Source organism: Megalops cyprinoides, chromosome 8 (assembly GCF_013368585.1).
Source record: "Megalops cyprinoides isolate fMegCyp1 chromosome 8, fMegCyp1.pri, whole genome shotgun sequence".
NCBI classification, from domain to species: domain Eukaryota; kingdom Metazoa; phylum Chordata; class Actinopteri; order Elopiformes; family Megalopidae; genus Megalops; species Megalops cyprinoides.
In genome coordinates, this window is record NC_050590.1 from 611,264 (window position 1) to 631,263 (window position 20,000).

The 20,000-nt window shown below is 43.8% G+C and overlaps 2 protein-coding genes across 2 annotated transcripts in view; one reads left to right on the top strand and one right to left on the bottom strand.

The window, feature by feature from the left end:
- Positions 1–5,523: 5,523 nt before the first annotated feature.
- meak7 (MTOR associated protein, eak-7 homolog) lies at positions 5,524–15,448 on the bottom strand. The gene is made up of 8 exons (XM_036535501.1): positions 15,398–15,448; positions 14,658–14,817; positions 12,990–13,226; positions 11,799–11,943; positions 10,565–10,963; positions 8,827–8,945; positions 6,807–6,986; positions 5,524–5,644 (listed from the first exon to the last, which is right to left on the bottom strand). Exons 2-8 carry the CDS (start codon positions 14,787–14,789, stop codon positions 5,528–5,530), a joined length of 1,329 nt encoding a protein of 442 aa, XP_036391394.1. The 5' UTR covers positions 14,790–14,817; positions 15,398–15,448; the 3' UTR covers positions 5,524–5,527.
- A 686-nt stretch (positions 15,449–16,134) lies between these two features.
- The window catches only part of LOC118782215 (Fanconi anemia group A protein-like), a 49,492-nt gene continuing 45,626 nt past the window's right edge, over positions 16,135–20,000 (top strand). Inside the window, exons 1-4 of the mRNA XM_036535516.1 lie at positions 16,135–16,198; positions 18,038–18,150; positions 18,992–19,118; positions 19,627–19,754. Of these exons, the coding sequence (XP_036391409.1) occupies positions 16,135–16,198; positions 18,038–18,150; positions 18,992–19,118; positions 19,627–19,754 (432 nt within the window). The remainder of the gene's footprint in view (positions 16,199–18,037; positions 18,151–18,991; positions 19,119–19,626; positions 19,755–20,000) is intronic.

Sequence of the window (20,000 nt, forward strand, 5' to 3'; positions counted from 1 at the left end):
TGTAATGTAATGAGCTGGGGCTAAAGGCTAATAATGTAATGTAATGTAATGAGCAGGGGCTAAATGCTAATAATGTAATGTAATATAATGAGTAGGGGCTAAATGCTAATAATGTAATGTAATATAATGAGTAGGGGCTAAACGCTAATAATGTAAGGTAATATAATGAGCAGGGTCGCCGGTTCGATTCCCCCGGCGGGGTAAAAAAACACTCCCTCTGACCCATCGGCGGCTCGGGGGGAGGGTTCAGATCCCGCCGGTTCAGGGGCGAAGCGCTCTGACCCAGATACGCCGGAGTCGAGTTTCCTGCTCTGGAGTAAACTGAGACCGTGTGTCTCGCAATCTCCCCTCAGGGGGACGCAAACCAACCGGAGGAAACCGCCCGGGTTAAAGCCTGGGTTCGCACCGGAAGAGGCTTGGTATGCAGTCTGCGTTTGGGACCGGAAGAGGGTCTGGTTTGAAGCCCGGGGTTTTTGATCGGAAGGGGTCTGGTTTGATGGCGGGTTGTGAGAGCGTGTGCCTCAGAATCTCCCCTCGGGGGACGCAAACTAACCAGAAGGGATATCTATCTATCTCTCTATCTATCTATCTATCTGCTTGTCTATCTATCTCTCTGTCTATCTATCTGTCTATCTATCTATTTATCTGTCTATCTATCTATCTCTCTGTCTATCTATCTGTCTATTTATCTATCTATCATCTGTCTGTCTATCTATCTATCTATCTATCTATCTGTCTGTCTATCTATCTATCTCTCTGTCTGTCTGTCTATCTATCTATCTATCTGTCTATCTATATATCTGTCTATTTATCTGTCTATCTATCTATCTGTCTGTCTGTCTATCTATCTATCTATCTATTTATCATCTGTCTGTCTGTCTATCTATCTCTCTGTCTGTCTGTCTATCTATCTATCTATCTGTCTGTCTATCTATCTGTCTATCTATCATCTGTCTGTCTATCTATCTATCTATCTATCTATCTGTCTGTCTATCTATCTATCTATCTATCTATCTATCTATCTGTCTGTCTATCTATCTATCTATTTATCATCTCTGTCTATCTATCTATCTATCTCTCTGTCTGTCTGTCTATCTATCTATCTATCTCTCTGTCTGTCTGTCTATCTATCTATCTATCTGTGTATCTATCTGTCTATCTATGTATCATCTATCTATCTATCTATCTATCTATCTGTCTATCTATCTATCTATCTATCTGTCTGTCTGTCTATCTATCTACCTGTCTATCTATCTATCTATCCATCCATCCATCCATCCATCCAATGTAAAAGACTACACACACCTCCGTCTAATCCTCCGTCTCGCTCCTTAGTGTAACGTCGTCCTTTAAATACCCCATATCTAACATAAACCTATTAATAATTAATAATAATAATTAATAATAATAACAATAATATCCGCCTCGAATAAGCGAATAAATGCCAAAGCAAATAGGCTATCCGTCGTTCCGGGCCTGTTAGCATATCAAACACGACCCGCCTCTGACCTCCTGCGGATTATTAATGTTTTAATAATTCATCGTTATTTGTTTTATATTAATCACGTAGAGGTTTATTAAAGAGCCCCGACACGGGCGACGAGGGTCAAACGCGGGTCGTGTTTGATATGCTAACAGGCTAAGTACGACAAAAAAAAACGTCCCTCAAAGAATTTATATATACATAATTATGTATATATTAAATATATATATAATTATGTGTATTAATAAAGTCTAACTACACACACGTTTGTCTAAATATATGTTATATAAATAATATTAGCATTTAGTAATGTTTGTATATGTGTGAACGAGTAAAACCGTAACCTGTGTAAGCGGCTCTGGATAAGAGCTAATGCTATATGCTAATAACGTAATGTAATTTAATGAGCAGGGGCTAAAGGCTAATAACGTAATGTAATTTAATGAGCAGGGGCTAAATGCTAATAATGCAATGTAATGTAATGAGTAGGGGCTAAATGCTAATAATGTAATGTAATGCAATGAGCAGGGGCTAAACGCTAATAACGTAATGTATAAAATGATATTTTGATACTTAAGTCGGGATAAAGTCAATAAATAATAATATAATATAATATATATATATATATATATATAATATAAATTCTTTGAGGGACGTTTTTTTTGTCGTACTTAGCCTGTTAGCATATCAGACACGACCCGCGTTTGACTCTCGTCGCCCGTGTCGGGGCTCTTTAATAAACCTCTATGTGATTAATATAAAACAAATAACGATTATTAATTATTAAAACATTAATAATCCGCAGGAGGTCAGAGGCGGGTCGTGTTTGACATGCTAACAGGCTCGGAACGACGGATAGCCTAATTTGCTTTGGCATTTATTCGCTTATTCGAGGCGGATATTATTGTTATTATTAATTATTAATAGGTTTATTTAATGTTAGGTATGAGATATTAACAGGACGTACGTCACACGAAGGAGCGAAACGAAGGGTTCAGACTGATATTTATGTTTCATAATTCACTCACCCGTTTTGGTGGGACGCTTTTACCCGAAGCGACGTGCAAGCCAGGCGGATTATTATTATTAATTATTAGATTATTATTAATTATTAATAGGTTTTTTTTTATTAGATATGGGGTATTAAAAGGACGCCGTTACACAAAGGAGCGAAACGAAGGTTCGGACGGATGTGTATGTAGATTAGACCTTTTTTAGGCTTCTTTTAAAGTCTTTTACATTAGATAGACAGATAGATAGATAGATAGATAGACAGACAGATAGATACATAGATAGATAGACAGATACATAGATAGATAGATAGATACATAGATAGATAGATAGATACATAGATAGATAGATAGACAGATAGATAGATAGACAGATAGATAGATAGATACATAGATAGACAGATAGATACATAGATAGATAGACAGATAGATAGATAGACAGATAGATAGATAGATAGATACATAGATAGACAGATAGATAGATAGATAGATAGATACATAGATAGACAGATAGATACATAGATAGATAGACAGATAGATAGATAGACAGATAGATAGATAGATAGATAGATAGATACATAGATAGACAGATAGATAGATAGATAGATAGATACATAGATAGACAGATAGATACATAGATAGATAGACAGATAGATAGATAGACAGATAGATAGATAGATAGATACATAGATAGACAGATAGATAGATAGATACATAGATAGATAGATAGATAGACAGATAGATAGATAGACAGATAGATAGATACATAGACAGATAGATAGATAGACAGATAGATAGATAGATAGATACATAGATAGATAGATAGATAGATAGATAGATACATAGATAGATAGATACATAGATAGACAGACAGATAGATATAGATAGACAGATCGATAGATAGATACATAGACAGACAGATAGATAGATAGACAGACAGATAGATAGATAGATAGATAGACAGATCGATAGATAGATACATAGACAGACAGATAGATAGACAGATAGATAGATAGATACATAGACAGACAGATAGATAGATAGATAGATAGATAGATAGATAGATGGAAGTTGAAAACAAGTTAAACTAGCCATTTTATATTATATTTTATATTATATTATATTATATAATATAGTGTAAAATATTATTTTAAACTGTGTGTCGGAATCAGTGTAGAGTCTAACTGCAAGCGTGTAGCAACGGCGCCCCCTTGAGGCCACTTCCCACCTCTACAATACCCTCCTTCTTCGCTTTACATCGTTAGCATTTTAGCATCATGGGAAATGTAGTCCCGTTACGTTACGTTACATTGTTAGCGTTCAGCCCCTGCTCATTACATTACATTATTAGCGTTTAGCCCCTGCTCATTACATTACATTACATTATTAGCGTTTAGCCCCTGCTCATTACATTACATTATTAGCGTTTAGCCCCTGCTTATTAAAGGAGAGATTACGCTTTTACAGGAGACGTTATGATTATTCCTATTAAATTATTATGCGTATTAAAGGTGAAATGAAGGTTATTAAACAAGAGCTTGTCATTAAAGGAGAGATTATAACATTTTTAAAAGAGACATAATATAGAGATTATGCCTATTAAAACATTAACTAAGGTTATTAAAGGAGAGATTATCGTTATTATAAGAGAAATTATATTTTTAAAGGAGATAAGCAATTTTGAAAGAGATTTTGCTAACTGAAATACAAATTACCGTTATTAAAGCAGGTGTTGGGGTTATTAAAAGATATTGTGCTTTTTAAAGGAAAGATTACGGTTATTAAAGTCGAGAGTTTGATTATTAAAATATAGATTAAGGTTATTAAAGGAGATATTACTAATTTTAAAGGACAGATTATGATTATTAAAATAGAGATTACGGTTGTCAAAGGAGACATAATGATTTTTAAAGGAGAGATTATGATGATTAAAATATAGATTACGATTTTTAAAGGAGAGATTATGATTATTAAAATATATTTAAATGCCCGCAGAGTTATGGGCCAGATATTTGCACATATTATGCATATATTATCTCATCTTTGAGCCACAAATTACGAGACCCCACACACACCCGGGTTACAGCAAATCAAGTTTAATCCACACCGAACTCCAGAACAGCGTAACATTATACCGCAGATTCAGTCTTAAAAGACGCGTTTTAATAGCACTGATCCGGGGTCAGTTCTCGGCACGCTACAGCAGCGACACTCTCCCGGTCAGGGGGTCTAGATCCAACCTGGTACCGGGTTTCAGGAAGGGAAACGCTAAACGCAAACACATCCGAGATTCCCTTAAGGGCTCCTGTGTGTTCGCGCCGGGGGGATAACGGATAAAATTAGCATTAGCATTGTGGTCATCTCTTTCCCTATGGGCCACACCCGCTTTCTGTTAACCACGCCCCCTTTCCAGCCCCTCCCATTCATCCAATAAGCCCCACCCCTCTCAGTCGCTCCCACGGTCGCTAAGCCACTCCCATTCTTCTCCAAACTCCTCCCTTTGCCTCTTAGCTCCTCCCCTCCCAGTAACTCTCACTGTCTCATTGGACACTCCCACCATCTGTAAGCCACTCCCCTACTCTATAAGCTCCTCCCCTCACTCTACCCAGCCCCCCCTTTTCAATTAAGCCCCTCCCACCTTCCCTAAACCACTCCTCTTCGCCAACCAAGCCCCTCCCCTTCTTCTATAAACCGCCCACCCTTTCACTATGTACCCCTCCCACTTTCCCTAAACCACTCCCCTTTTCTCTGTAAGGACCTCCCCTCTCATTCGCTCCCACTGTCTCCGGTCCACCCCTGTTCCTCTATAAGCCCCTCCCCTCCTCTCTAAGCCCCTCCCCTCCTCCTCGAAACCCCTCCCCTCTCTGAATAAGCCCCTCCCCTCTCTCTACAAACCCCTTCCCTCTCTCTATAAGCTCCTCTCCTTTCTCCACAATGCCCTCCCCTCTCTCCACAGCCCCTCCCTTCTCTCTATAAGCCCCTCCCCCTTTCCATACAAGCCCCTCCCCTCTCTCCCCAAGCCCCGCCCCTCCTCTCATGACTCCTCCTCCTCCGGCTCTCTCAGCCCCTGGCTGTGGAGGGTCTTCCCGGCCATCTCCATCATGGCCTGGGTCTCCGGGTCGGCGTCCAGCACGCTCCTCTTCACTGGTGCCTGCAACAAAGCGCGTCAAAAGTCAGCGCACTCTCTTCCCATTGGACAGAAGCACTCAACTGAGTCATCAAAGTGTTCCAAAAGTCATCAGACTCATCAGAATTCTTCCTGGGTCTGATATATAGACAACAACACACTCAACAAAGTGTGGCAAAAGTCAGCGCACTCTCTTCTCATTGGACAGAAGCACTCAACTGAGTCATCAAAGTGTTCCAAAAGTCATCAGACTCATCAGAATTCTTCCTGGGTCTGATATATAGACAACAACACACTCAGCAAAGTGTTGCAAAAGTCAGCGCACTCTCTTCTCATTGGACAGAAGCACTCAACTGAGTCATCAAAGTGTTCCAAAAGTCATCAGACTCATCAGATTTCTTCCTGGGTCTGATATATAGACAACAACACACTCAACAAAGTGTTGCAAAAGTCAGCGCACTCTCTTCTCATTGGACAGAAGCACTCAACTGAGTCATCAAAGTGTTCCAAAAGTCATCAAACTCATCGCATTTCTATTTTCTGGGTCTGAAATACGGTCATCAAAGCGTTACAAAAGTCATCAGATTCTCTTCTCATTGGACAGAAGCGCTCAACTGAGTCATCAAACCGGCTCACTTACCTGCTAACTCACTCACTGACTCGCTAACTCACTCACTCACTCACTCGCTAAGTAACTCACTCACTAACTCAGTAAGTCAATCACTAACCAGCTCACTCAGTAACTCACTGAGTCAGTAACTCACTCGCTAACTCTCTCACTTACATGCTAACTCATGTATCAGATCACTAACTCGCTAAATCACTAAATAACTCACTCACACTGACTCTCTAACTCACCCAATAATTCAGTAAGTCAATCCCTAACTCACTCAATATCTCACTCGCTCAGTAACTCACTCGCTAACTCATTAACCCACGCACTCACTAACCCACTCACTCACTGACTCACTCACTCTCTTACTCGCTAACTCATTTACTAACTCACCCACGAACCCACTCACACACTCAGCCACTCTCTTACTTGCTAACTCATTTACTAACTTCCTCACGAACCCACTCACACACTAACTCATCAACTCACTCACTCTCTCACTCGCTAGCTCATTTACTAACTCACTCACTAACCCACTCACCAACCCGCTCACCCACTGACTGACCCGCTCACCTGCTGGCTCTCCGGCGGCTGGCCCACGCCCCAGACCTCCAAAGCGTCCAGGACGAACTCCTCCTCCCCCGAGAGCTGGGGGCTGCCGTAGGTCGTGCATTTCGGGCGCGCCCTGCTGTGGCCCCGCCCGAAATCGCTGTCCAGCCATAGGCCGAAGTAGCCCAGCTGCCCGCCCATGCCCTGCGGGGGGAGAGGGGGGAGGGACGGAGGGAGGGAGGGACGGAAGGAGGGAGGAGAGAAAGGAGTATCTTAGCCGCCCTTTCCGGGAGAGCTAACGAGTATGCCACGCTAAGCTAAGTTAGCAAGCTAAGCTAAGTTTACTTGCTAGGTAATTTGCTTGCGGTTAGCGAGTCGCAGACGGTATGTTAGCTTGGTGGATACTTGTTTCGGATACATACTGCTAGCATGTTATGTATTAGCGCTAGATAGCGCTAGCTATCAAATGATACAGCGCTCTCAAGATATATTATTAATAATTACTATGGAAGTAACTCACTGACTCACTCACTAACTCACTCACTCACTCATTAACTCACTAACTCAATCACTCATTCACTCACTAACTTACTAACCCACTCATTCACTCCCCCACTGACTCACTCCATAACTCACTCACTCACCCACTAACTGACTAACCCACTAACTCACTAACTTACCCGCTCACTTACTTGCTAACTCATTTACTAACTCACTCACTTGTTAACTCACTCATTCACTAGCTCACTAACTCACTAACTTACAAACTCACTCACTCACTCTCTCACTAACTCACTCACCCCGTTACCCACTCAATAACCCACTAACTCACTCACCCACTAACTCACTACCTTAAACACTAACCCACTCACTCTCTCACTCACTCGCCCCCTCACTATCTCACTAACCCACTAACTCACTAACTTTATCACTAACCCACTCACTAACTCACTCGCCCCCTCACTAACTCACTAACCCACTAACTCACTAACTTTATCACTAACCCACTCACTAACTCACTCGCCCCCTCACTAACTCACTAACCCACTAACTCACTAACTTTATCACTAACCCACTCACTAACTCACTCACTCAGCCCCTAACTAACTCACTAACCCACTAACTCACTAATTTAATCACTAACCCACTCACTAACTCACTCACTCAGCCCCTAACTAACTCACTAACCCACTAACTCACTAACCCACTAACTCACTAATTTAATCACTAACCCACTCACTAACTCACTCACTCAGCCCCTAACTAACTCACTAACCCACTAACTCACTCACCCGCTAACTCACTAATTTAATCACTAACCCACTCACTAACTCACTCACTCAGCCCCTAACTAACTCACTAACCCACTAACTCACTCACCCGCTAACTCACTAATTTAATCACTAACCCACTCACTAACTCACTCACTCAGCCCCTAACTAACTCACTAACCCACTAACCCACTAACCCTCTAACTCACTAACCCACTAACTCACTCACCCCCTAACTCACTCACTAACCCACTAACCCAATAACTCACTCACTCGCCCCCTCACTCACTCACTAACCCACTAACCCTCTAACTCACTCACTAACCCACTAACTCACTCACTCGCCCCCTCACTCACTCACTAACCCACTAACCCTCTAACTCACTCACTAACCCACTAACTCACTCACTCGCCCCCTCACTCACTCACTAACCCACTAACCCTCTAACTCACTCACTAACCCACTAACTCACTCACTCGCCCCCTCACTCACTCACTAACCCACTAACTCACTAACCCTCTAACTCACCAACCCACTCACTCACTAACCCACTCACTCACTAACCCACTAACCCTCTAACTCACTCACTCGCCCCCTCACTCACTCACTAACCCACTAACCCACTAACCCTCTAACTCACCAACCCACTCACTCACTCACTAACCCACTAACCCACTAACTCTCCCACACTCCCAATCTCCCACACTTTCCCTACAGAATCGGCCGGGGTCCCGACCGGCTGACCCGGGATCAGTCCCCCGGAGCCGCTCACCAGGCCGTTGGGCATGGTCTGCTGACCCTGGTTCAGGTACATGTAGTGCTGGTTGTACCCGGTGCAGGTGTACACCCGCAGAGAGGGGCGGGCCGAGAACAGAAAGCACCGGGAGTCCCCTGCGTGGAGAGGTTACACTGTTAGCATTTAGCCCCCGCTCATTACATTACATTACATTATTAGCCTTTAGCCCCTGCTCATTACATTACATTACATTATTAGCCTTTAGCCCCCGCTCATTACATTACATTACATTATTAGCATTTAGCCCCTGCTCATTACATTACATTACATTATTAGCCTTTAGCCCCCGCTCATTACAATACATTACATTATTAGCGTTTAGCCCCTGCTCATTACATTACATTATATTATTAGCCTTTAGCCCCCGCTCATTACATTACATTACATTATTAGCATTTAGCCCCTGCTCATTACATTACATTACATTATTAGCGTTTAGCCCCCGCTCATTACATTACATTACATTATTAGCCTTTAGCCCCCGCTCATTACATTACATTACATTATTAGCCTTTAGCCCCCGCTCATTACATTACATTACATTATTAGCATTTAGCCCCTGCTCATTACATTACATTACATTATTAGCCTTTAGCCCCCGCTCATTACAATACATTACATTATTAGCGTTTAGCCCCTGCTCATTACATTACATTACATTATTAGCATTTAGCCCCCGCTCATTACATTACATTGCATTATTAGCGTTTAGCCCCTGCTCATTACATTACATTATATTATTAGCCTTTAGCCCCTGCTCATTACATTACATTACATTATTAGCATTTAGCCCCCGCTCATTACATTACATTACATTATTAGCCTTTAGCCCCTGCTCATTACATTACATTATATTATTAGCCTTTAGCCCCCGCTCATTACAATACATTACATTATTAGCGTTTAGCCCCTGCTCATTACAATACATTACATTATTAGCCTTTAGCCCCTGCTCATTACATTACATTACATTATTAGCGTTTAGCCCCTGCTCATTACATTACATTATATTATTAGCCTTTAGCCCCTACTCATTACATTACATTGCATTATTAGCCTTTAGCCCCTGCTCATTACATTACATTACATTATTAGCGTTTAGCCCCTGCTCATTGCAATACATTACATTATTAGCGTTTAGCGTTAGCGCTTATCACAGGGTCACAGGTTGAACGTAGCCTTAGAGACTCGCCGATAAAGTAAGGCCCCCTGGTGGGAAATAGCTCGTAACCGGAAGGTTGCCGGTTTGATGCCCCCCACCCACCGCTAAGGCACTGTAAATACCCAGTTGTATAAACGGGTAAAACTGTAACCTGTGTAAGCGGCTCTGGATAAGAGCTAACGCTAAAGGCTAATAATGTAATGTAATGTAATGAGCAGGGGCTAAAGGCTAATAATGTAATGTAATGCAATGAGCAGGGGCTAAACGCTAATAATGTAATGTAATGCAATGAGCAGGGGCTAAACGCTAATAATGTAATGTAATGAGCAGGGGCTAAATGCTAATAATGTAATGTAATGAGCGGGGGCTAAACGCTAATAATGTAATGTAATGAGTAGGGGCTCGTAACCGGAAGCTCGCTGGTTCTATTCCCGCTGTATAAACGGATAAAACTGTAACCCGTGTAAACGGCTACGGATAACAGCTAACGCTAAACGACGGCTAAACGCGACAGAGCTTCGCGCCGGGGGTTCGACCCCTCAGATGCCTCACCCTGGAACTGCGGCTTGGCGTCCCAGCTCTGGGATGCGAACCCCCCGAACTCGTAGCCCCGGGAGTCCCGCGCCAGGAGGACGCTGGGGCCCCGGCGGGCGCAGCCCGAAACCAGGCGGGTGAAGCTCTCGCCGTGGACGCGGGTCGAGAACAGCAGCCTCCAGGGCGCGGCGCCGGCGTCCGGGAGGTGGGGGGCGAGGAACATCAGGAGGGGGAGGTCCAGGAGGGTTCGGAGCTCGGCCCAGGGCGCGGCCCCGCACGGGGGGAGGAGCTCCGGCGGGGCCCGGGACGGGATCCGAACCCCCAGCCCCTCGGAGGTGACGAGGTCGAGGTGGAGGGCGACGGCGGGGGTGCGGAAGAGCCAGTCCTCGACGGCCGGGATGTCGCAGGCGCCCTGGTCTGTGGGGGGGGGGGGGGGCAGGTTAGCGTTGGGTCCCTAACGCTAACCCCCTAACCCTGACGCTAACCCCTGAACCCCTAATGCTAACCCCTGACATTAATGCTAACTGCTAACCTCTAACCCTTAACTCTAACCCTAAAACTAACCCCTAACCCTAATGCTAACCACTAACCCAAACCCTAGCCCCTAACGTTAATGCTAACTGCTAACCCCTAACCCTAATGCTAACCCTTAACCCCCTAATGCTAATCCCTGACATTAATGCTAACTGCTAACCCCTAACCCTAACCCTTAACTCTAACCTTAAAACTAAACCCCAACCCTAATGCTAACTGCTAACCCAAACCCTTACCCCTAACATTAATGCTAACTGCTAACCCCTAACCCTTAAATCTAACCCAAAAACTAACCCCTAACCCTAACGCTAACCACTAACCTAAATCCTAACCCCTAACCCTAACCCCTAACATTAATGTTAACCGCTAACCCCTAACCCCCTAATGCTAACCCCTAACATTAATGCTAATCGCAAACCTCTAACCCCTAACCTTTAACTCTAACCCAAAAACTATCCCCTAACCCTAACCACTAACCTAAATCCTGACCCCTAACCCTAACCCCTAACATTAACGCTTACCGCTAACCCCTAACCTTTAACTCTAACCCAGAAACTAACCCCTAACCCTAATGCTAACCACTAACCTAAATCCTAACCCCTAACATTAATGTTAACCGCTAACCCCTAACCCTTAACTGTAACCCTAAAACTAACCCCTAACCCAAATGCTAACCTCTAACCTAAATCCTAACACCTAACCCCTCACCCTTACTCACCTGTGACCTTTAGCTCCGAGCTAAGCTGCTCGGCTAACAGCTTAACCCTTCCCGCGCCGTCCCCCATGCGGTCCGGCCTCCACCCTCTCAGACGGCCCCTGGAGGTCAACGTCTGTATCGCCGCCGAGACGAGGTCTTCCAGAAACTGCGAAACGCGCTCGCTAACTCAGTGACTCGCTCAATAACTCACTCACTCATTAGCTCACTCACTAGCTCAGTAACTCACTCGCTAACTTACTCATTCACTAACTCACTAACCCGCTCACTAACTCAGTGACTCACTCACTGACTCCCTAACTCACTCTCTCACCCACTCACTAACTCACCCACTCGCTAACGTGCTCATTCACTAACTCACTAACCCGCTCACTCGCCCACCAACTCACTAATTCCGTAACTCACTCACTTATTCACTCGTTCAATAGGTCACTCACATAACTCACCAACTCACTAACTGACTCACAATCTCACTCACTAACTCACTAATTCACTAAGTCACTAACTCACTTTCTTGCTAACTCATTTGCTAACTCACTCACTAACTCGCTAACTCACTCACTCAGTAACTCACTCACTAACTGACTCGCTAATTCACAAACTCAATAACTCACTCACTCACTTGCTATAATAATAATCCCAACTAACTCACTAACTCACTTCGTAACTCAGTCACTCAGTAACTCACTCATTCACTCACTAACTCATTAATTCCCTAACTCACTCACTCACTTGTTGACTCATTTACTAACTCACTCACTAACTTGATAACTCACTCATTACCTAACTCACTCACTGACTCAGTAACACTAATTTTCTAACTAACTCACTCACCAAGTAACTCAGTAACTCACTGACTCATCAACTCAGTAATTCCCTAACTCACTAACTCACTCACTCATTTACTTGCTAACTCAATTACTAAGTCACTCACTTACTCGCTAACTCACTCACCAAGTAGCTCAGTAACTCACTGACTCATCAACTCAGCGACTCCGTAATTCCCTAACCCACTAACTCGCTAACTCATTTACTAACTCACTCACTAGCCCACTCATTCACTCATTACCTAACTCACTCCCTAACTCACAGGCTCACCACCCTCGCTAACCCACTACCTCACGCGCTCGCTAACCCGCTCACTAGCTAACGCTAAAACCCCCCCCCCCCCCGATACCGTAACCGGGGGCGTACCTCTCTGACGTCGTCCGCGGCGACCGCGCCCCGCCCCGCCCCCTCGGCGGGCGCGGCCATCGCCGCCACCGCCGGCGCCCGCTCCTCCGCCGTCCCGCGTAGCACGTCCGCTAGGAACACCAGCAGCTGCTCCCGGCTGGCCCCGCCCGGGGGCGTCGCCGCGCCCCCATTGGTCCTCCGAATCGCCCGGTGCACCCTCTCGGCCATGGAGGCCGAGGCCACGCCCGCCATCGACGCCTAAACACACCGGTATGGGTAACGAATTCGGCTAAAACTCGGGACGCGACACCGTTACCTTCCGCTAAACAGGCTAACGATACCCTCTTAAACGCTCTGTCGACCAGTTACCAGTCGTTCTGTATAAGAGCGTCCGCTAAACGCTAAATACCCCCAAAATTAATTACGATACCCGATAATTAATGCTAATTAGTTCAATGATTAAGTATAATACCCAATAATTAACGCTAAATACCCCCAAAATGAATTATAATACCCAATAATTAATGCTAATTAGCTCAAAAATTAGCCTAATTATAATACCCAATAAGGAACGCTAAATACCCACAAAATTAATTATAATACCCAATAATTAATGCTAATTAGTTCAATAATTAAGTATAATACCCAATAATTAACTCAAACTAGCTCAAAAATGAATACCCAATAATTAATGCTAATTAGCTGAAAAATTAGCCTAATTATAATACCCATTAATTAAGCTAAATGCCACAAAATTAATTATAATATCTAATAATTAATGCTAAATGCACAATAATTAATGATACACTTATGTTCCCTTGTGCTGGAAGTTGCTCTGGATAAGAGCTAATGCTAAATGCTAATAATGTAATATAATGTAATGAGCAGGGGCTAAACGCTAATAATGTAATGTAATGTAATGAGTAGGGGCTAAATGCTAATTATGTACTGTAATGTAATGAGCAGGGGCTAAACGCTAATAATATAATGTAATGTAATGAGCAGGGGCTAAAGGCTAATAATATAATGTAATGAGTAGGGGCTAAAGGCTAATAATATAATGTAATGTAATGAGTAGGGGCTAAACGCTAATAATGTAATGTAATGTAATGAGCAGGGGCTAAACGCTAATAATGTAATGTAATGTAATGAGCAGGGGCTAAAGGCTAATAATATAATGTAATGTAATGAGTACGGGCTAAAGGCTAATAATATAATGTAATGTAATGAGCAGGGGCTAAATGCTAATAATGTAATGTAATGTAATGAGCGGGGGCTAAAGGCTAATAATGTAATGTAATGTAATGAGTACGGGCTAAACGCTAATAATGTAATGTAATGAGCAGGGGCTAAATGCTAATAATATAATGTAATGTAATGAGCAGGGGCTAAACGCTAATAATGTAATGTAATGTAATGAGCAGGGGCTAAAGGCTAATAATATAATGTAATGTAATGAGTAGGGGCTAAACGCTAATAATGTAATGTAATGTAATGAGCAGGGGCTAAACGCTAATAATGTAATGTAATGTAATGAGCAGGGGCTAAAGGCTAATAATATAATGTAATGTAATGAGTACGGGCTAAAGGCTAATAATATAATGTAATGTAATGAGCAGGGGCTAAAGGCTAATAATATAATGTAATGTAATGAGCAGGGGCTAAATGCTAATAAGGTTCGATTCCCACCTTAACAGCGTCCAGGCTCAGGACCTTCCCGGCGCCCAGCAGCCGGTCGCAGGCGCCCTCCACCGCCGGGCGCTCGTCGGGTCGGAACCGGACCATCCGCTTCTGGACCACGGCGCTGTCCGTGTTCCCCATCGCCCCTCACACACACACACACACACACCTACACACACACACACACACACACACACACACACACACACACACACACACACACACACACACACACACACACCCAGACCAACCGTTACTACAACCGATCCAAACCCCCCCCGTAGCGAAACAACAACCGAACCGAACCACGTCCACGTCAACGTCACTCGGATCGTGGCGTTTATGATTATGATGACGTCACATATCATAAATCCATAACTATAAATATATATATCTCTATACATATGTTTCTAAAACTGGGGGGGGCGAAGCTTAAACCGCATTAAAAAGCATAATTTCCGAGCCCTCAGTTCCTTCTCGAACCCAGAACCATCTTAAATTTCTGTGTATGTTATGAATATGAAAATATTAATATAATACAGCTCATCATAAAGCCATAAACTGAAATAATGAATCAGATTGGAACCAATATAACCAGCTATTCTGGCGGAATCTTTTACAAAAATGCGACGTTTCTGGTTTATTATTTATTATTTTTCCTGATATTTATGTTTCTTTTCTTACTTTCGCTTAATAATTTATTGTACAATTTATAATAATTCATAAAAACATTCATAAAAAGAACAAACCGTAAGCTATTAGGAGTCGTTCACATTCCGCGGCAGCGATGTAAACACGGCCGAGCACTTCCTGGTTTTTTGAGTGACGGGTCAAATTCGCCAATAGAAAGCGAGAACGTTAAAGGTGGGGCGGTTCACTTCCGCGTTTTTGCCCAATGATGTGGGAGAAAAGCGTTTTGCGAAGAGCTCATTGGTCAAAACCGGTGGCCGGATCGGCGCCTCCGCTCTCCTCATGACGCCGGGACGCGGGAGGGTTTCTCCGCCCCTCACTCTCCCGTTGGCTGGAGGAGAATGACGTCAAACCAATCACACGAAAGAGCGCGAAGGCGGAAGAGAGAAAGCGAGCGGGCTAGGCTAACCATTCAGAAAACCTCTCCATTGAGCTGTTAGCCGCGCAGCGGCTAAAATGTCACCGAAAACGCGTTTTCCCGCAGGTTTATGTCGCGATTATCGCTAATATCGCAAGATTTACGCCTAAAATTCATAAAACATCCGCAATATCTTTGCAAAAATCAACAATAATACATAAAAAAATAAACGTTTTATTCCCTAAACTAGACTAACTAATCAGTGTAGTAGCAAGGGAGGCTAACTAGCCAGGCTAACTTCATCTCATTCGCTTTGCTGAGGGTGTTAGCGGTCGAGCTAACGCCCGGCTACCGGACAAGTCCCGGATAAGTAGCTAGGCTAATACCCGGACGGTTTTTTGGTTTTGGGGAAGAGAGAGAGGGGAAGGGGGGGCGGGGATGTCTCTGGACGCCTCCGGGGTCCCGGCGACCGCTGCCAGGGCGTCTCTCTCGGCTCTGCTCGGTAAGCTAACTGTGCAAGCAGCTCTGGATGAGAGCTGATGCTAAATGCTAAAAATGTAGTGTAATGTAATGAGCAGGGGCTACATGCTAATAATGTAATGTAATGTGAAGCGGCTACATGCTAATAATGTAATGTAATGTAATGTGAAGCGGCTAAATGCTAATAATGTAATGTAATGAGCAGGGGCTAAATGCTAATGATGTAATGTAATGTAATGTGAAGCGGCTACATGCTAATGATGTAATGTAATGTGAAGCGGCTACATGCTAATAATGTAATGTGATGTGCAGGGGCTAAATGCTAATAATGTAATGTAATTTAATGAGCAGGGGCTAAATGCTAATAATTTAATGTAATACAATGTAGCAATATGCTAGAACTTGCGGTCCTATTACAGTCACCTTATGGTCATGTCGCGGTCCTGATGCTTTCGTGATATGGTCATATTGTGGTCATGTTGCTTTTGTGATAATGTCATATTGTGGTCATGTTTCTTTTGTGATATGGTCATATTGTGGTCATGTCGCTTCCTTGTTGCGGTCATATTGCAGCCATATTACGGTCATGTTCCTTTTGGGTTGAGGCTAGGCTACTGTAATGTTGTGGTCACCTTGTGGTCATCTTGCTTTTGTATTGAGGTCATATTGTGGTCATAATCATTTCGTGTTAGAGTCATATTGCTGTCATATTGTGGTCGTACTGCTTTTGAGTTACGGTCAGATTGTGGTCATGTTCCTTTTGGGTTGAGGCTAGGCTACTGTAATGTTGTGGTCACATTGTGGTCATGTTGCTTTTGTATTATGGTCATATTGTGGTCATTTTGCTTTTGCGTTACGGTCACATTGCGGTCATGTTGCTTTTGTATTACAGTCATATTGCGGTCATGTTGCTTTTGTATTGAGGTCATATTGTGGTCATAATCATTTCGTGTTTGAGTCATATTGCCGTCATATTGCGGTCGTACTGCTTTTGAGTTACGGTCAGATTGTGGTCGTTCCTTTCGTGTCGTGGTCATATTGCGGTCATAGTACAGTCATGTTGCTTTGTCATATTGCGGTCATACTGTGTTTGAGTTACGGTCAGATTGCTCATGTTTCTTTTGTGTCGTGGTCATACTGCGGTCATAGTACAGTCATGTTGCTTTGTCATATTGCGGTCATACTGCTTTTGAGTTACGGTCAGATTGTGGTCGTTCCTTTCGTGTCGTGGTCATATTGCGGTCATAGTACAGTCATGTTGCTTTGTCATATTGCGGTCAATACTGCTTTTGAGTTATGGTCAGATTGTGGTCGTTCCTTTCGTGTCGTGGTCATATTGCGGTCATAGTACAGTCATGTTGCTTTGTCATATTGCGGTCATACTGCGTTTGAGTTACGGTCAGATTGTGCTCATGTTCCTTTTGTGTCGTGGTCATACTGCGGTCATAGTACAGTCATGTTGCTTCTGCGTTATGGTCATACTGCGGTCGTAATCCTTTTGTGTTACGGCCACAATGTGTTCGTATCGCGGTCATGTTGCTTTTTGTGTTGCGGCCAGGTTGTGGTCGAGTTGCGGTCGCGTTGCGGCCCTGTTGCTTTTCCCGCTGAACTCAGATTGCAGTCCCACTGCGGTCGTATTGTAGCCCAGCTGCTTTTGTGCCGCGGCCGTGCCGTGGTCGTAGTGCGGTTAAATTGCGGTCGTGTTGCCAGCTTACGGTCGCCGCGGTACGATCGTGTTTTGGCCTTGTTTCGGTCGTGTTGCGGTCGTACTGTAGCCGCCCCGCTAGCGTGCTGCGGCCGGGTTGCTGCCGTGCGGCGGTCGCCCTGCGGTCGCGTTACGGTCGTGTTGCGGTCGCCCTAGCGCCCCGCCGCGGGAGGAAGCGGGACCGGGAGGAGGAGGAGGAGGAGGGCGTCCGGGAGGAGGCGCTGCGGCTCCTGAACCGACACCAGGACCTGAGGGCCCTGCTGGAGGAGGTAGGGAGAGAGGGAGGGAGGGAGGGAGAGAGAGAGAGAGAGAGGGAGAGAGAGAGAGAGGGAGAGAGAGAGAGAGAGAGAGAGAGGGAGGGAGAGGGAGAGGGAGAGAGAGAGAGACAGATAGATAGACAGACAGATAGATAGATAGATAGATAGATAGATAGATAGACAGATAGATAGACAGATAGACAGATAGATAGATAGACAGATAGATAGATAGACAGATAGATAGACAGATAGATAGATAGATAGATAGATAGATAGATAGACAGACAGATAGATAGATAGACAGATAGATAGACAGATAGATAGATAGATAGATAGATAGACAGACAGATAGATAGATAGATAGATAGACAGATAGACAAATAGATAGATAGATAGATAGATAGACAGACAGATAGATAGATAGATAGATAGACAGACAGATAGATAGACAGATAGATAGACAGATAGATAGATAGATAGATAGATAGATAGATAGACAGATAGATAGATAGATAGATAGATAGACAGACAGATAGATAGACAGACAGATAGATAGATAGATAGACAGATAGATAGATAGATAGATAGACAGATAGACAGATAGATAGACAGATAGATAGATAGACAGACAGATAGATAGATAGATAGATAGATAGATAGATAGATAGACAGATAGATAGACAGATAGATAGATAGACAGATAGATAGACAGATAGATAGACAGATAGATAGATAGATAGATAGATAATACTTCATTGATCCAAATAATGACAAAACATGAAGAAAGAGAAGCGTCTCCAAGCTCCTGTCCCGGCGCGTGACGGGTTCTCCCCCCCCCTCCCCTCTCCGCCAGGTGAGTCGGGCTCCGGGAGAAGCGCGGCGCCCCGCGCCGGCGGGAGAGAGGGTCCCGCCCCGGGAGGACCGCGCCGGAACGGACGCCGTGCCGGCTGTGGGGTCGAGTCTCGGACGCGCTCTCCTGGGTAAAGGGAGGGGGCTAAATGCTAATAATGTAATGTAATGTAACGGGACTACATTTCCCATGATGCTAAATGCCAATAATGTAATGTAATGTAATGAGTAGGGGCTAAACGCTAATAATGTAATGTAAAGTAATGAGTAGGGGCTAAACGCTAATAATGTAATGTAATGTAATGAGCAGGGGCTAAACGCTAATAATGTAATGTAATGTAATGAGCAGGGGCTAAAGGCTAATAATGTAATGTAATGTAATGAGCAGGGGCTAAAGGCTAATAATGTAATGTAATGTAATGAGCAGGGGCTAAACGCTAATAATGTAATGTAATATAATGAGCAGGGGCTAAAGGCTAATAATGTAATGTAATTTAATGAGTAAATATCCAGCTGTATAAACGGATAAAACTGTAACCTGTATAAGCAGCTCTGGATAAGAGCTAATGCTAAATGACTGTTATTCTCAGGTTGTAAGGTGTGTGTGTGTGTGTGTATGTGTGTGTATGTGTTTTTCAGTTAGCGCCCTACAAGACCACGCCCACCGGCTAGACGTACCCGTAGCGGCGTTAGCGGCCAGGCTGTTAGCGGAGAAAGTTGCGACCGTGTCGGACGGCGGACGAGTCCTGCTGACCTCCTCTCAGAAGGTACGTCTCTCTCAGATTAGCGCAAAGCTAACCCGTAGCATAGCGGCGTGTTATGGATGCTGTGATCTAGCGACAGTATGTTATAAGATCAAGTATGTACTTGACTTCCCTTAGTTTTCTATGCTGTCTAGTTTCAGATTAGCACAAAGCTAACTCACGGTAGCATATGTACTTGACCCAGCATAGTTTTCTAGGCTGTTAAATTGCAGATTAGCACAAACCTAACTCATGGTAGTGTAGGTACTT

Coding starts and splice junctions, on each gene's coding strand:
- meak7 (XM_036535501.1), bottom strand. CDS start 14,789: ATGGGGAACACGGACAGCGCCGTGGTCCAGAAGCGGATGGTCCGGTTC. Junction 10,964..11,798: donor CTCGGAGCTAAAGGTCACAG/GTGAGTAAGGGT, acceptor CCCCCCCCACAG/ACCAGGGCGCCTGCGACATC. Junction 5,645..6,806: donor AGCCGCCGGAGAGCCAGCAG/GTGAGCGGGTCA, acceptor GCTTTGTTGCAG/GCACCAGTGAAGAGGAGCGT.